The sequence below is a fragment of the Procambarus clarkii genome, chromosome 74, assembly GCF_040958095.1.
Source record: "Procambarus clarkii isolate CNS0578487 chromosome 74, FALCON_Pclarkii_2.0, whole genome shotgun sequence".
Taxonomy (NCBI): domain Eukaryota; kingdom Metazoa; phylum Arthropoda; class Malacostraca; order Decapoda; family Cambaridae; genus Procambarus; species Procambarus clarkii.
In genome coordinates, this window is record NC_091223.1 from 11,029,209 (window position 1) to 11,047,346 (window position 18,138).

An 18,138-nucleotide genomic window follows, 5' to 3' on the forward strand; every position below is an offset into this window, starting at 1 on the left:
TCTGCCTCCCTCATACTTCTGCCTCCCTCATACTTCTGCCTCACATACTTCTGCCTCCCTCATACTTCTGCCTCCCTCATACTTCTGCCTCACATACTTCTGCCTCACATACTTCTGCCTCCCTCATACTTCTGCCTCACTCATACTTCTGCCTCACTCATACTCCTGCGTCACTCATACTTCTGCCTCCCTCATACTTCTGCCTCCCTCATACTTCTGCCTCACATACTTCTGCCTCCCTCATACTGCTGCCTCCCTCATACTTCTGCCTCACTCATACTTCTGCCTCACATACTTCTGCCTCCCTCATACTGCTGCCTCCCTCATACTTCTGCCTCACTCATACTTCTGCCTCTCATACTTCTGCCTCCCTCATACTGCTGCCTCCCTCATACTTCTGCCTCCTCATACTTCTGCCTCCCTCATACTGCTGCCTCCCTCATACTGCTGCCTCATACTTCTGCCTCCCTCATACTTCTGCCTCACATACTTCTGCCTCACATACTTCTGCCTCACTCATACTTCTGCCTCACTCATACTTCTGCCTCCCTCATACTTCTGCCTCACTCATACTTCTGCCTCCCTCATACTTCTGCCTCCCTCATACTTCTGCCTCACATACTTCTGCTTCACTCATACTTCTGCCTCACTCATACTTCTGCCTCCCTCATACTTCTGCCTCACATACTTCTGCCTCTCATACTTCTGCCTCTCATACTTCTGCCTCCCTCATACTTCTGCCTCCCTCATACTTCTGCCTCACATACTTCTGCCTCCCTCATACTTCTGCCTCCCTCATACTTCTGCCTCACATACTTCTGCCTCCCTCATACTTTTGCCTCACTCATACTTCTGCCTCACTCATACTCCTGCGTCACTCATACTTCTGCATCACTTATACTCCTGCCTCCCTCATACTTCTGCCTCACTCATACTTGTGCCTCACTCATACTTGTGCCTCCCTCACACTTCTGCCTCCCTCATACTTCTGCCTCCCTCATACTTCTGCCTCCCTCATACTTCTGCCTCCCTCATACTTCTGCCTCCCTCATACTTCTGCCTCACTCATACTTCTGCCTCACTCATACTTGTGCCTCCCTCACACTTCTGTCTACCTCACACTTCTGTCTCCCTCATACTTCTGCCTCCCTCACACTTGTGCCTCCCTCATACTTCTGCCTCACTCATACTTCTACGTCACTCATACTTCTGCCTCCCTCATACACCCTCAACATACCACAAAACATTACTCTCACACTCACACTCACACTCACGTCACATATACCAATGACAATATCCCACTGTGGGCTGAGAGGTGGCGCGGACCTATATAACCAACGTCAGCATCTCGGTGCTTCGAAATTTCCTAAAACATCGCATTTTTAACGTATTAATCAGCGCCGTCAAAGGACGCGACGCATGAGACGAAGGGACGGACGTAGACGCATCACTACGGAGATGAAGCAGCTTCTTTGTCTTTGATACTCATCCGTCACGCTGGACGAATATCCGGTTGTGACAAAGAGTTTTCCCAATATCGGAATATCTCTGTCAATGACTGGCCCCGGGGTGTGGGGTGTGGGATGAGACCTCCATACTCAGTGTGGGGGTGTGGGGTGGAGGGAGAGACCTCCATACTCAGTGTGGGGGTGTGGGGTGGAGGGAGAGACCTATATACACAGTGTGGAGGTGTGGGGTGGGGGGAGAGACCTCCACACACAGTGTGGGGTTGTGGGGTGGAGGGAGAGACCGCCATACACAGTGTGGGGGTGTGGGGTGGAGGGAGAGACCTATATACACAGTGTGGAGGTGTGGGGTGGAGGGAGAGACCTCCACACACAGTGTGGGGGTGTGGGGTGGAGGGAAAGACCTCCACACACACAGTGTAGAGGTGTGGGGGTGGGGGGAGAGACCTCCATACACAGTGTGGGGGTGTGGGGTGTGGGGGAGAGACCTCCATACACAGTGTGGGGGTGTGGGGTGGGGGGAGAGACCTCCATACACAGTGTGGGGGTGTGGGGTGGAGGGAGAGACGTCCATACACAGTGTGGGTGTGTGGGGTGGGGGGAGAGACCTCCACACACAGTGTGGAGGTGTGGGGCAGCAACGAGAATATATTCAGTTTAGAGGAGGAATTTAAAGGTGATGTGGAACCAAGGTATCGACTATGGTGGTAAGTGGACCACTGCTGGAGGATGGTGCGGCCGTCGCTCTACCGTCCTCACCAAGTGCTTGGGTTAGGGACAGAGGGAGGAAAGGTAATAGTAGTTACATAGAGTGCCATTGAGACGGGGGAAGGAGGAGGGGGTGATGGAGGTCGCCGTCAGCCCACCCCAACCCCCCAAAGGTCACCCCTACCCCCCAAAGGTCACCCCTACCCCCCAAAGGTCACCCCTACCCCCAAAAGTCACCCCTACCCCCCAAAGGTCACCCCAACCCCCCAAAGGTCACCCCTCCCAGGCCAGTCCGCTCTCATAAACTGCCAAATAGATCTTCACATTAAAACTTTTCTCGACTAAATTGATGCTATAATGACGGAGATGGGGCGCTGCTCCCTCCTCCTGGGCCGACGCCTCTCTAGCTACTCGCGACAACACTCTCACATATTAAGACTATTATAGAAGGGCAATTGGCCCGGTGCTAGATTTAACTTGTGCTTGAAACACTGTGTGTTGACACTGGCTTCCTTTCTCTCCAGGGGCCAGATTCACGAAGCAGTTACGCAAGCACTTACGAACCTGCACATCTTTTCTCAATCTTTGGGGGCTTTGTTTACAATTTTTAAACAGTTAATGAGCTCCGAAGCACCAGGAGGCTGTTTATAACAATAACAACAGTTGATTGGCAAGTTTGCATGCTTGTAAACTGTTTAATAAATGTAACCAAAGGTGTCAAAGATTGAGGAAAGATGTACACGTTCGTAAGTACTTGCGTAACTGCTTCGTGAATCTGGCCCCAGGAGCGCCGTGATTGCTACCGTCTTCGCTATCTTGCGCGGTCCTTGCAACATCCTTCCTCTCGCCTCTGTCGTGCCTTAACTTTCACCCCTCCTACGGTTCCTGTTCCTCTTCACCACCTCCCTCTGTCTGTCCGGTTATCTCGCCTACAGGATTCTCTTTCAGTTCCTATTTCTAATGTTTCTCCTCGAGTTGTTCCTTCTTTGTCCCCGTGGTGGGTCCTCCTTCCGCAGTTCTGTACATCCTTGACCCACATCACTAAAGTTTTTACCCCTCCTACGGTTCTGAAACACCTTTTCCTTGAGCACTTTTCTTCTCACTCCCGCTCCGTTTCTGTCTTCACCGATGGGTCTAAGTCTGCGGACGGTGTTGGCTACTCTCTTGTTTCTCATGACCACACTTATATGTGTCGCTTGCCTCCGGAGACTAGCATCTTCACAGCGGAGCTTTATGCTATTCTCTATGCTCTTCGTCTCCTGCTTTTTCAATCTTCCTTTGTGGTTGTCGTTGACTCTCGTAGTGCCCTCGTGGCTCCTCGGGTCCTGTCTCTCAACTGTGCATCCAGTGGTCGTCGAGATTCAACATTGGCAGTTTCTTATTTCCAGTAAGTTTAAGTCAATAGAGTGTTGCTGGGTTCCCAGCCATGTTGGTGTCTTTATAAATGAGCGTGCGGATGCTGCCTCTAGGGAAGCTGTCCGCTCTTGTCCCGTCTCCTGTAAAGGTATTCCTTATTCTGACTTTTATCCTGTTATTCATTCCTCCATCCTTGCCCGTTGGCAGGGTTGTTGGTCTGTTACTGGTAACAAACTGCGTACTCTTAAGGGTAGTGTGTCCTCGTGGCCGTCCTCCTACAACCGTAACCGGCGATGGGAAACGGCTCTGGCGTGGTTGCGTCTTGGACATACTCGCTTAACTCACTGTCAATGAAGCGCCGCCCTGCTCCTTATTGTCCTAATTGTATTGTCCGTCTTACGGTCGTGCATATCCTTGTGACCGCCCCTCGCGGTCACTTGTCCCTCGATAGAATTCTTGGTGAATCGGATACTTTTGATATCGTTCGCCTTATGCGTTTCTGTTCTCGTATTGGCATCCTTGGTGATATTTAGCGCCCTCTGATTATCCCGCACATTTAATGGTGCTAAACAGCCTTCCCGGTTTGGTGCCTTCTGTTGATAATTACTTACTTGAAACTGTGATATGATTTCACACTCGTTATATTCCCCAGTAATTGCTTGCTGCGGTCATCGACTTCAAATTATGCCCAATTTTTGGCCATAGCGTCGCAGACGAGCGACGAGAGACGTTGATTTTAAAGAAGACGGGTTGATTTAAATTTTGAATTTGAATTCCAGTTCCAATAATAGTCTACCAGTAAACTGGCAAGTGAACCTTTGTCCTGAACTATTCCCTAACTATAAAACTTTATTTTAAATCGAGTATAACCAGTATAACCTGCTCGTTGAGAGAATTATATGTAAAAATTATAACTACGTCGCGAAAGTATAACAGCGCGAATATATTATTACCGCGTCGGCTGATTATAAGTTTGTGTCGTGAAATTAAAACTCTTTGTAAAGATTCTTGAGTGTGTGCTCACCTAGTTGTGCTTGCGGGGTGGTTGAGCTCTGGCTCTTTGGTCCCGCCTCTCAACTGTCAATCAACTGGTGTACACATTTCTGAACCTACTGTTATGTGGTGTTGGCGGAGTGTGTAAAGTATATTTCGGAGATTTTCAGAGTCATCAAAAAACGTATATTCACCAGTTGAATAATTATGCCCGTTAAAAGCCTGTTGAGAGAGTGTGGACTTTTGTGTGAGGCTGTTGGCCCGCGTAACAGCCAACATATATTCCCGCCAAAAACTTTCTAGGGATACAGACTGGCTTGGGGGGGGGGGCGCCCTCGAATTGTAGCTGCCATCTTGGAAGCGACGTCTGTTAGTGACGCCTGCTATGATGACGTCTCTTGTAGTGACGTCTGTTATAGTGACGTCTCTTATAGTGACGTATTATAAGCCGCAGACAGAAATGTATTTATATCATTTCTTTTATAGCAGACATCCGGGCATTTTTGACGACATAAGGAATTGGCCCAACAGCTCATTAGTCCATACCTTATAATGTGTTTACTGTGTAAAACATGAACATTATGTGCCACTTATATGGACCACCTACATACGGTCCTCGCCTGACCATAAAGAGTCATACTTCCCTGTGTACATAGCCAGGAAGGAGGCAGCAAATTTCCGGCAAATATTCCAGATGCGGCAACACTGTGTCTCCTGGTTTTGGGCATTTTTGATTCGTCGGATGCAGGGGTGTGAGTCCAGTCTGACCAATGAGAGAGCGGCCCTGGCGTGACGTAGTGTGACGTCAGCGCCCAGGGGTGTTGGCGGGAAAGGTTACTGCTGTCAGTAGCCACGTAGGGAACAAGGTGACAGGACGCGTCGCTTGTCGGTCCTCACAAAGGTGTTAGTTTAAGCCACCAGAGGAGACGTTGCTAAACAGTACTCGAGAGGCAATGTAGAAAAGTCACTGGTCAACTTCAAGAGGAAAATTAAGAGAGCTGGACCGTGACAAGAGGTCACAAGACGCTTCGTGACGTGGGTACTGCTGTATCTTTCAAGAGGTGGTGCCGCGGGATCGAGCTTGGATCCACGGGCCTCTGCAGGTGGCGATCCTGGTTCCACTGTGTCCCACAAGCAGCCACCAAGCTCTGGGAGAAGTCCACCAGTAACCACCATTAGGGAGCCGAGCGGACAGCACACTGGACTTGTGATCCTGTGGTCCCGGGTTCGATCCCAGGCGCCGGCGAGAAACAATGGGCAGAGTTTCTTTCACCCTATGCCACTGTTACCTAGCAGTAAAATAGGTACCTGGGAGTTAGTCAGCTGTCACGGGCTGCTTCCTGGGGGTGGAGGCCTGGTCGAGGACCGGGCCGCGGGGACACTAAAGCCCCGAAATCATCTCAAGATAACCTCAAGATGGGAGATACACGCAAGTCTGGGAGACATTTGGCCGAACCTTGTGAGACCTTCAGAGGAGATCAGTCGTCGGCAGGTTGTGGACCAGCTGGAAGATGACCAACTGTGGCTCTACTGAGGAGGAACTCTGCAGGACCCCCCGCCCCCCCCCCCCCCCCATGTGCAAGAGGGACCATTTACCAACCGCAACAGGCTGCTAGGACTGCACACCTTCTTTCTTCAATAGTAAGGTACATTAAATTCCCTGCCCTTTGCCCTTGTTTAATAGGAAGTGAATATATATATATATATATATATATATACATATGTATATGTGTGTATGTATATATATATATATAATATATATATATATATATATATATATATATATATATATATATATATATATATATATATATATATATATAAGGGGTACCACCTCTGGTGCAAGTGTAGGGACCCATAGCCTCGGAGAAGAAAATAAAGAGTACTCAGAGAAGACCTTGTGAATCCTCACTGAACACTTTGATATTTTCTTCTCCTACCACCCCTATTATTTTAGTGTGTATATAATATATATATATGTCGTACCTAGTAGCCAGAACTCACTTCTCAGCCTACTATTCAAGGCCCGATTTGCCTAATAAGCCAAGTTTTCCTGAATTAATATATTTACTATAATTTTTTTCTTATGAAATGATAAAGCTACCCTTTTCTCTATGTATGAGGTCAATTTTTTTTTATTGGAGTTAAAATTACCGTAGATATATGACCGAACCTAACCAACCCTACCTAACCTAACCTAACCTATCTTTATAGGTAAGGTTAGGTTAGGTAGCCAAAAAAAGCTAGGTTAGGTAGCCAAAAAAAGCTAGGTTAGGTAGGTTAGGTAGACGAAAAAACATTAATTCATGAAAACTTGGCTTATTAGGCAAATCGGGCCTTGAATAGTAGGCTGAGAAGTGCGTTCTGGCTATTAGGTACGACATATATATATATATATATATATATATATATATATATATATATATATATATATATATGTATATGTATATGTATTTGTGTATATGTATATATGTATAGTGATGTATTCCTGGCGAGACAGAGGCCAAAGTTTAAGACAGTGTATACTATGAATTGTTGTTGCACTAGAACTACCCATGTGTTATTGTGAGGAAGGGAATTATCAGGTAAAAGCGCCAATCCATTACGACTATATAGCAGCTGGAGAAGGTGTTGGGGATGGGACGGGGGAGAGGAATGGTGCCCCACCACCTGGACGACGGTGAACTGTGCCGTAGACCCGGGAGCAGCCGGTGTACCTCACACACGTACAAGGTGCAGTGGGGGAGACTCTTCCCTATGAGTGAGGGAGGTCCTCCCCTACAGTGGGGAGTGACACTAGGGGAGGGGGAGTGAGACAAGGGGGCTGCTGCCTCCCACCCACACCCCCCCCCCCCACAGCAACTGGCAGTAGTTGGTACAGCGACGCTCTCGCCTCTTACGGGATTAGCGTTCGATCCCGCAATGATCACTCAAGATATCTTAGCTCATCCTTCCAAGTGCTATACTGGCATAGCACTTTGTCCTGATAATTATCAAGAAGTTGAATTACCACGCGAGCAGTTAAGAGAACAGACAATTAACAAGTTCCCCCCGCGTGAAACACCGGATCAGCCAGGCTGTGAGTGCCCTATGAGCGGCGTGAGCAGCTAACACAAACAGCCTCGTTGATCAGGAATGCCATAATAGGAAAACTTTTCGGCGACCAACCGCCTGGTTACTTCCGTTGGGTGGGGGGAGGGGTGATCTAGTGTTGATCTATTGAACAACGGGTTGAATAGATTGTTTGTAATACGTTGAACAACTTAACATTGGACATAACATTGGACTATAACCAAAGCCACGTTCTCCTGAGGAAGTTATATTCATGGTAATACCTGGCTCATGGCAGCTACGGAATGGTTAATATTCAAGTACCTACGGGCTCACCATAGCCCGTGCTACTTGGAACTGCTTGTTCCAAGTAGCGAATCTTTAACAACAGGTTAATATTAGAATTTCATTTTGCATCTAAATCTAATACAAATTGAACTGAAACTCCGTCACTGTCCAAAAATATTGATTATTGAGACAGGTGAAGTACAGTTATTAGTGCTAAGGAAATAGTAACATTGCTTAACGTTACAATTATTATATAGTTATGCTGCCCACTAGTACACAGTACTCTGCTGGTACACACAGTACTCTGCTGGTACACACAGTACTCTGCTGGTACACACACAGTACTCTGCTGGTACACACAGTACTCTGCTGGTACACACAGTACTCTGCTGGTACACACAGTACTCTGCTGGTACACACAGTACTCTGCTGGTACACACAGTACTCTGCTGGTACACACAGTACTCTGCTGGTACACACAGTACTCTGCTGGTGTACACAGTACTCTGCTGGTACACACACAGTACTCTGCTGGTACACACAGTACTCTGCTGGTACACACACAGTACTCTGCTGGTACACACACAGTACTCTGCTGGTACACACACAGTACTCTGCTGGTACACACACAGTACTCTGCTGGTACACACACAGTACTCTGCTGGTACACACACAGTACTCTGCTGGTACACACACAGTACTCTGCTGGTACACACACAGTACTCTGCTGGTACACACACAGTACTCTGCTGGTACACACACAGTACTCTGCTGGTACACACACAGTACTCTGCTGGTACACACACAGTACTCTGCTGGTACACACACAGTACTCTGCTGGCCTCTGGTACACACAGTACTCTGCTGGTACACACAGTACTCTGCTGGTACACACACAGTAATCTGCTGGTACACACACAGTACTCTGCTGGTACACACACAGTACTCTGCTGGTACACACACAGTACTCTGGTGGCCTCTGGTACACACAGTACTCTGCTGGCCTGTGGTACACACAGTACTCTGCTGGCCTCTGGTACACACAGTACTCTGCTGGCCTCTGGTGTACACAGTACTCTGCTGGCCTCTGGTACAGTACTCTGCTGGCCTCTGGTACACACAGTACTCTGCTGGTACACAGTACTCTGGTGGCCTCTGGTACACACGGTACTCTGTTGGCCTGTGGTACACACAGTACTTTGCTGGTACACAGTACTCTGGTGGCCTCTGGTACACACAGTACTCTGTTGGCCTGTGGTACACACAGTACTCTGCTGGCCTCTGGTACACACAGTACTCTGCTGGCCTCTGGTACACACAGTACTTTGCTGGTACACAGTACTCTGGTGGCCTCTGGTACACACGGTACTCTGCTGGCCTCTGGTACACACAGTACTCTGCTGGCCTCTGGTACACACAGTACTCTGCTGGTACACAGTACTCTGCTGGCCTCTGGTACACACAGTACTCTGTTGGCCTGTGGTACACACAGTACTCTGCTGGTACACAGTACTCTGGTGGCCTCTGGTACACACGGTACTCTGTTGGCCTGTGGTACACACAGTACTCTGCTGGTACACAGTACTCTGGTGGCCTCTGGTACACACAGTACTCTGTTGGCCTGTGGTACACACAGTACTCTGCTGGCCTCTGGTACACACACAGTACTGTGCTGGTATCAGTGGAGAGTATCTCTCCCGTACTCTCACCCCTCCCTGTTCTTTCTCTCTCTCTCTCTCTTTATCTCTCTTTATCTCTTTCTCTCGCTCACCCCCCCCCCCGGCCGGTGGAGGGGGTTGTGGTCACGTTCACGAAGACTGAACGTGAGTTGAAGTTTGGGGCCTCAGAGTGCCAGAGAGTGCCACCATTGGCCCTCCCTTCTGGCACCTTCCTTGCCCGAGTAGACTTTATTTTTGGTCGTTCATGTCGTGTAGGTGTTGGGCAGTTGTTACCCTTTCTCCTGCCCCAAACACATGCCCCAACACCTGTCTTCACCCCCCTCCTCCCTCCTCCCCTCGTGAGAGCTGGGGGACAGACTGACGCCCAGTGCCCAAACGTTTCCGTGTGGTTATTTTATGAATGTTATATTTGAGTTTTATCAAATCTAATTACATTTATTAAATCAGGATTTTTTTATTAATTTTATTAGATTTGTTTTAAATTATTTGATTCCCGGATTTAAGAAATAATGATGCGGTAAATTGACTATTGACGACACACACACATATATATATATATATATATATATATATATATATATATATATATATATATATATATATATATATATATATATATATATATATATATATATATATATGTCGTACCTAGTAGCCAGAACGCACTTCTCAGTTTACTATGCAAAGCCCAATTTGCCTAATAAGCCAAGTTTTCATGAATTAATGTTTTTTCGACTACCTAACCTACCTAACCTAACCTAACTTCTTCGGCTACCTAACGTAACCTAACCTATAGAGATAAGTTAGGTTAGGTTAGGTAGGGTTGGTTAGGTTCGGTCATATATCTACGTTAATTTTTACTCCAATAAAAAAAATTGACCTCATACATAATGAAATGGGTAGCTTTATCATTTCATCAGAAAAAAATTAGAGAAAATATATTAATTCAGGAAAACTTGGCGTATTAGGCAAATCGGGCCTTGCATAGTAGGCTGAGAAGTGAGTTCTGGCTACTAGGTACGACATATATATATATATATATATATATATATATATATATATATATATATATATATATATATATATATATATATATATATGTCGTACCTAGTAGCCAGAACGTGCTTCTCAGCCTACTATGCAAGGCCCAATTTGCCTAATAAGCCAAGTTTTCATGAATTAATTGTTTTTCGACTACCTAACCTAACCTAACCTAACTTTTCCGGCTGCCTAACTTAACCTAACCTATAAAGATAGGTTAGGTTAGGTTAGGTAGGGTTGGTTAGGTTCAGTCATATATCTACGTTAATTTTAACTCCAATAAAAGAAAATTGACCTCATACATAAAGATATGGGTAGATTTATCATTTCATAAGAAAAAAATTAGAGATAATATATTCAGGAAAACTTGGCTTATTAGGCAAATCGGGCCTTGCATAGTAGGCTGAGAAGTGCGTTCTGGCTACTAAGTACGACATATATATATATATATATATATATATATATATATATATATATATATATATATATATATATATATATATATAATGTGTATATGTATGAAGAGAGGAGAGTAGTGGCCTCAAGGTGTGGGGTGTAGATGGCCCTTAAGTGTACTAGTGTGTTGTTATAACCTAGAGGCAGAACCTTTGTTGTGGAGGCCAGCACCCGGGCCTGGCGGGCCAAGTCTTCTCGGCCAGCACCCGGGCCTGGCGGGCCCAGTCTTCTCGGCCAGCACCCGGGCCTGGCGGGCCCAGTCTTCTCGGCCAGCACCCGGGTCTGGCGGGCCAAGTCTTCTCGGCCAGCACCCGGGTCTGGCGGGCCAAGTCTTCTCGGCCAGCACCCGGGCCTGGCGGGCCAAGTCTTCTCGGCCAGCACCCGGGCCTGGCGGGCCCAGTCTTCTCGGCCAGCACCCGGGCCTGGCGGGCCAAGTCTTCTCGGCCAGCACCCGGGCCTGGCGGGCCAAGTCTTCTCGGCCAGCACCCGGGCCTGGCGGGCCAAGTCTTCTCGGCCAGCACCCGGGCCTGGCGGGCCCAGTCTTCTCGGCCAGCACCCGGGCCTGGCGGGCCAAGTCTTCTTGGCCAAGCTTGTTACCTTCAGGTCTCCTGCTGACTCGAGTGGTTGTTGGTGGTGGGGGATGGTTGTTGGTGGTGGGGGATGGTTGTGGTAGTGGTGGTGGTAGTGGTAGCGAGGACGAGATAGTCAGCACGACCAGCAACCATATAAACGACTCAGCAGGTCAGCAAGAAAGCCAAACTCAGTAAATCTGAAAAACGACAAAAAGTGGCAGGAATCTTCGAGGTCGTTTCTTCCCTCGGAGGTAATTAGTTGCCTCGGGTGGGGCGGGTCGCCCCCTACACGACCTCCCCCCCCTACACGACCTCCCGCCCCCCCCCTACACGACCTCCCGCGCCCCCCCCCCTACACGACCTCCCGCCCCCCCCCCCTACAAGACCTCCCGCCCCCCCCCCCTACACGACCTCCCGCCCCCCCCCTACACGACCTCCCGCCCCCCCCTACAAGACCTCCCGCCCCCCCCCCCTACACGACCTCCCGCCCCCCCCCCCTACACGACCTCCCGCTCCCCCCCTACACGACCTCCCGCCCCCCCCCTACACGACCTCCCGCCCCCCCCCCCTACACGACCTCCCGCCCCCCCCCCTACACGACCTCCCGCCCCCCCACCCTACACGACCTCCCGCCCCCCCACCCTACACGACCTGCCGCCCCCCCTACACGACCTCCCGCCCCCCCTACACGACCTCCCGCCCCCCCTACGCGACCTCCCGCTCCCCCCCTACACGACCTCCCGCCCCCCTACACGACCTCCCGCCCCCTCCCCCTACACGACCTCCCGCCCCCCCCCTACACGACCTCCCGCGCCCCCCCCAACACGACCTCCCGCGCCCCCCCCTACACGACCTCCCGCCCCCCTACACGACCTCCCGCCCCCCCCTACACGACCTCCCGCCCCCCCCCTACACGACCTCCCGCGCCCCCCCTACACGACCTCCCGCGCCCCCCCTACACGACCTCCCGCCCCCACCCCTAACCCGACCTCCCGCCCCCCCCTACACGTCCTCCCGCCCCCCCCCCCTACACGACCTCCCGCCCCCCCCTACACGACCTCCCGCCCCCCCCCCTTGCATGACCTCCCGCCCCCCCCCTACACGACCTCCCGCCCCCCCCTACACGACCTCCCGGGGGGAAAATGCCCCCTAAATAGAGAGCTCTCGGAGCGTGCGAGAAATGGCAGCCATTTATCACGCTATTTTTGCTTGGCCTCTGTCACCCTAATTTATCCCGCCCTGCTTTCTTCCCTCACCCTATTTCCTTCCCTCACCCTAGTTCCTTCCCTTCCCTCACCCTAGTTCCTTCCCGTCCCTCACCCTAGTTCCTTCCCGCCCCTCACCCTAGTTCCTTCCCGCCCCTCACCCTAGTTCCTTCCCGCCCCTCACCCTAGTTCCTTCCCGCCCCTCACCCTAGTTCCTTCCCGCCCCTCACCCTAGTTCCTTCCCGCCCCTCACCCTAGTTCCTTCCCGTCCCTCACCCTAGTTCCTTCCCGCCCCTCACCCTAGTTCCTTCCCGTCCGTCACCCTAGTTCCTTCCCGTCCCTCACCCTTGTTCCTTCCCTTCCCTCACCCTAGTTCCTTCCCGTCCCTCACTCTAGTTCCTTCCCGTCCCTCACCCTAGTTCCTTCCCTTCCCTCACCCTAGTTCCTTCCCGTCCCTCACTCTAGTTCCTTCCCGTCCCTCACCCTAGTTCCTTCCCTTCCCTCACCCTAGTTCCTTCCCTTCCCTCACCCTAGTTCCTTCCCGTCCCTCACCCTAGTTCCTTCCCGTCCCTCACCCTAGTTCCTTCCCGTCCCTCACCCTAGTTCCTTCCCGTCCCTCACCCTAGTTCCTTCCCGTCCCTCACCCTAGTTCCTTCCCGTCCCTCACCCTAGTTCCTTCCCGTCCCTCACCCTAGTTCCTTCCCGTCCCTCACCCTAGTTCCTTCCCGTCCCTCACCCTAGTTCCTCCCTCCTTTTCTTGCTCTCATGATTACTGTGGTGATGGCTGTGGCTCCATCACCAGGGGTAGTGATGGTTGTGGCTCCGTCACCAGGGGTAGTGATGGTTGTGGCTCCATCACCAGGGGTAGTGATGGTTGTGGCTCCATCACCAGGGGTAGTGATGGTTGTGGCTCCATCACCAGGGGTAGTGATGGCTGTGGCTCCATCACCAGGGGTAGTGGTGGCTGTGGCTCCATCACCAGGGGTAGTGGTGGCTGTGGCTCCATCACCAGGGGTAGTGATGGTTGTGGCTCCATCACCAGGGGTAGTGATGGTTGTGGCTCCATCACCAGGGGTAGTGATGGTTGTGGCTCCATCACCAGGGGTAGTGATGGCTGTGGCTCCGTCACCAGGGGTAGTGATGGCTTAGGCTCCGTCACCAGGGGTAGTGATGGCTGTGGCTCCATCACCAGGGGTAGTGATGGCTGTGGCTCCATCACCAGGGGTAGTGATGGCTTAGGCTCCGTCACCAGGGGTAGTGATGGCTTAGGCTCCGTCACCAGGGGTAGTGATGGCTGTGGCTCCATCACCAGGGGTAGTGATGGCTGTGGCTCCGTCACCAGGGGTAGTGATGGCTGTGGCTCCGTCACCAGGGGTAGTGATGGCTGTGGCTCCGTCACCAGGGGTAGTGATGGCTGTGGCTCCGTCACCAGGGGTAGTGATGGCTGTGGCTCCGTCACCAGGGGTAGTGATGGCTGCGGCTCCGTCACCAGGGGTAGTGATGGCTGTGGCTCCATCACCAGGGGTAGTGGTGGTTGTGGCTCCATCACCAGGGGTAGTGATGGTTGTGGCTCCATCACCAGGGGTAGTGATGGTTGTGGCTCCATCACCAGGGGTAGTGATGGTTGTGGCTCCATCACCAGGGGTAGTGATGGCTGTGGCTCCGTCACCAGGGGTAGTGATGGCTTAGGCTCCGTCACCAGGGGTAGTGATGGCTGTGGCTCCATCACCAGGGGTAGTGATGGCTGTGGCTCCATCACCAGGGGTAGTGATGGCTGTGGCTCCGTCACCAGGGGTAGTGATGGCTTAGGCTCCGTCACCAGGGGTAGTGATGGCTGTGGCTCCATCACCAGGGGTAGTGATGGCTGTGGCTCCGTCACCAGGGGTAGTGATGGCTGTGGCTCCGTCACCAGGGGTAGTGATGGCTGTGGCTCCGTCACCAGGGGTAGTGATGGCTGTGGCTCCGTCACCAGGGGTAGTGATGGCTGTGGCTCCGTCACCAGGGGTAGTGATGGCTGTGGCTCCGTCACCAGGGGTAGTGATGGCTGTGGCTCCGTCACCAGGGGTAGTGATGGCTGTGGCTCCGTCACCAGGGGTAGTGATGGCTGTGGCTCCGTCACCAGGGGTAGTGATGGCTGTGGCTCCGTCACCAGGGGTAGTGATGGCTGTGGCTCCGTCACCAGGGGTAGTGATGGCTGTGGCTCCGTCACCAGGGGTAGTGATGGCTGTGGCTCCGTCACCAGGGGTAGTGATGGCTGTGGCTCCATCGCCAGGGGTAGTGATGGCTGTGGCTCCATCGCCAGGGGTAGTGATGGCTGTGGCTCCATCGCCAGGGGTAGTGGTGGCTGTGGCTCCATCGCCAGGGGTAGTGGTGGCTGTGGCTCCATCACCAGGGTGGTGATGGCTGTGGCTCCATCACCAGGGTGGTGATGGCTGTGGCTCCATCACCAGGGGTAGTGGTGGATGTGGCTCCATCGCCAGGGGTAGTGATGGCTGTGGCTCCATCGCCAGGGGTAGTGATGGCTGTGGCTCCGTCGCCAGGGGTAGTGATGGCTGTGGCTCCGTCACCAGGGGTAGTGATGGCTGTGGCTCCGTCACCAGGGGTAGTGATGGCTGTGGCTCCATCGCCAGGGGTAGTGATGGCTGTGGCTCCATCGCCAGGGGTAGTGGTGGCTGTGGCTCCATCGCCAGGGGTAGTGGTGGCTGTGGCTCCATCACCAGGGTGGTGATGGCTGTGGCTCCATCACCAGGGTGGTGATGGCTGTGGCTCCATCACCAGGGTGGTGATGGCTGTGGCTCCATCACCAGGGGTAGTGGTGGCTGTGGCTCCATCGCCAGGGGTAGTGATGGCTGTGGCTCCATCGCCAGGGGTAGTGATGGCTGTGGCTCCATCGCTAGGGGTAGTGATGGCTGTGGCTCCGTCGCCAGGGGTAGTGATGGCTGTGGCTCCGTCACCAGGGGTAGTGATGGCTGTGGCTCCGTCACCAGGGGTAGTGATGGCTGTGGCTCCGTCACCAGGGGTAGTGATGGCTGTGGCTCCGTCACCAGGGGTAGTGATGGCTGTGGCTCCGTCACCAGGGGTAGTGATGGCTGTGGCTCCGTCACCAGGGGTAGTGATGGCTGTGGCTCCGTCACCAGGGGTAGTGATGGCTGTGGCTCCGTCACCAGGGGTAGTGATGGCTGTGGCTCCGTCACCAGGGGTAGTGATGGCTGTGGCTCCGTCACCAGGGGTAGTGATGGCTGTGGCTCCGTCACCAGGGGTAGTGATGGCTGTGGCTCCGTCACCAGGGGTAGTGATGGCTGTGGCTCCGTCACCAGGGGTAGTGATGGCTGTGGCTCCGTCACCAGGGGTAGTGATGGACTGTGGCTCCGTCACCAGGGGTAGTGATGGCTGTGGCTCCGTCACCAGGGGTAGTGATGGCTGTGGCTCCGTCACCAGGGGTAGTGATGGCTGTGGCTCCGTCACCAGGGGTAGTGATGGCTGTGGCTCCGTCACCAGGGGTAGTGATGGCTGTGGCTCCGTCACCAGGGGTAGTGATGGCTGTGGCTCCGTCACCAGGGGTAGTGATGGCTGTGGCTCCGTCACCAGGGGTAGTGATGGCTGTGGCTCCATCACCAGGGGTAGTGATGGCTGTGGCTCCATCACCAGGGGTAGTGATGGCTGTGGCTCCATCACCAGGGGTAGTGATGGCTGTGGCTCCGTCACCAGGGGTAGTGATGGCTGTGGCTCCGTCACCAGGGGTAGTGATGGCTGTGGCTCCGTCACCAGGGGTAGTGATGGCTGTGGCTCCGTCACCAGGGGTAGTGATGGCTGTGGCTCCGTCACCAGGGGTAGTGATGGCTGTGGCTCCGTCACCAGGGGTAGTGATGGCTGTGGCTCCGTCACCAGGGGTAGTGATGGCTGTGGCTCCGTCACCAGGGGTAGTGATGGCTGTGGCTCCGTCACCAGGGGTAGTGATGGCTGTGGCTCCGTCACCAGGGGTAGTGATGGCTGTGGCTCCGTCACCAGGGTGGTGATGGCTGTGGCTCCATCACCAGGGGTAGTGATGGCTGTGGCTCCGTCACCAGGGGTAGTGATGGCTGTGGCTCCGTCACCAGGGGTAGTGATGGCTGTGGCTCCATCACCAGGGGTAGTGATGGCTGTGGCTCCATCACCAGGGGTAGTGATGGCTGTGGCTCCATCACCAGGGGTAGTGATGGCTGTGGCTCCATCACCAGGGGTAGTGATGGCTGTGGCTCCATCACCCCGCTACTCTTCCCCAACCTTCCTTACTTGTCACTGGGGAGTGAGCTCATTTGCATGACTTTTCTCTTTTGCCTTTTGAACACAAAAGTCTTGTTCTTCAACAGCTTGTTATGCGTTTTCTGAAAGAAATTGGTAATTTTCCTTGTCAATAATATAAAGGTCAAGAGACGTTACACTTGCCACCAATATCATTAATTTGTATTTCTTTGAAAGCTCACTAAAAATTAAAATAAATGCAGATAGTTGCGTATAGTAAAATATTAAAATATTGTTAATCTATTTTGACGACTCACTGCTAATATTATTTTATAACCATTTTGCAGTATGAAAATTGTGTTAAAGGTCGTTAATTTTAATATTTGATCAAAAAGTTTATCAGTTTTTATTTATGGAAACTTATTTTAGCTGTCCAGTGATTCTAAAACCATCGACAATAATAATAATTCCCGAAGATTTCATAAAAAATATAGATTTTTTCCCTTAAGTATGAACTTAATATTTTCGACCGATTTCAAAGGTCATTCATGTTTGAGTCCTGCCAGCAAGAGGTATGTCTCGCTTTACGGAGGTCTGTGGCTCCAGATGGGGTGTAGTGGGGGTGGGGGGGGGGGTGTAGTGGGTGGGGGTGTCGTAGGGGGTGGGGGGATGTAGTAGGGGGGGGGATGTAGTGGGGAATGAAACGGGAAGAAAGTAAGGAAGACGATGGCGTATCATCGAAGGGTCTCGGTAAAATAAACTATCCACTAATGATGACACTGTTCAACCCAGTCTAGTGGAAAATGTGTTATGGAGAACCTCAGAATTTTTTTATTTACAAAAATAGAATTTGAAGACATAACTAAGAATTACCTTTGCTTTGTAGTAGGGAGTGTAGAAGTGTCGAGCAAGAAGTGTCAACATCTTGTGAGTGTCTCAAAGACAATTTAGCATATCAATAAAATAGCAAACCGCAGATAAGCTAGAGTCTGAGAACATAGAGGGGAAAAGTACAGCATCTACGTTGTATTCCTCCCATATTGGTGGTGTTTCTTGGGTAATGAAATACATTCTAGGAGAACATTATGCTTTGTAACGTTAG

The 18,138-nt window shown here is 51.7% G+C and overlaps 3 protein-coding genes across 14 annotated transcripts in view; 1 reads left to right on the forward strand and 2 right to left on the reverse strand.

The window, feature by feature from the left end:
* LOC123751831 (adhesive plaque matrix protein-like) overlaps positions 1–15,171 on the reverse strand; it is a 42,698-nt gene extending 27,527 nt beyond the window's left edge. The window contains exon 1 of the mRNA XM_069313153.1: positions 13,589–15,171. Within this exon, the coding sequence (XP_069169254.1) occupies positions 13,589–15,171 (1,583 nt within the window). The remainder of the gene's footprint in view (positions 1–13,588) is intronic.
* Positions 1–18,138, forward strand: part of LOC123767372 (uncharacterized) — a 648,238-nt gene that overhangs the window by 126,754 nt on the left and 503,346 nt on the right. The window contains exon 1 of one of the 12 annotated variants that reach the window (XM_069312928.1): positions 5,384–6,169. The exons of the other annotated variants lie outside the window; for them this stretch is intronic. The gene's annotated coding sequence lies outside the window, so the exon portion shown is untranslated. Of the gene's footprint in view, positions 1–5,383; positions 6,170–18,138 lie in introns of those variants that run through there. 12 annotated transcript variants of the gene reach the window in all.
* Positions 15,558–17,960, reverse strand: LOC138356821 (mucin-22-like). Its single transcript, XM_069313154.1, has 2 exons — positions 17,910–17,960; positions 15,558–17,063 (listed from the first exon to the last, which is right to left on the reverse strand). The coding sequence occupies exons 1-2, from the start codon at positions 17,958–17,960 to the stop codon at positions 15,558–15,560; spliced, it is 1,557 nt and encodes a 518-aa protein (XP_069169255.1).

Excerpts from the sequence above, each read along its gene's own strand:
- LOC138356821 (XM_069313154.1), bottom strand. The coding sequence starts at position 17,960 with ATGTTGACACTTCTTGCTCGACACTTCTACACTCCCTACTACAAAGCA. Across the intron at positions 17,064-17,909 it reads CTCCCTACTACAAAGCAAAG|CGGGGTGATGGAGCCACAGC; the intron begins GTAATTCTTAGT and ends GGGGAAGAGTAG.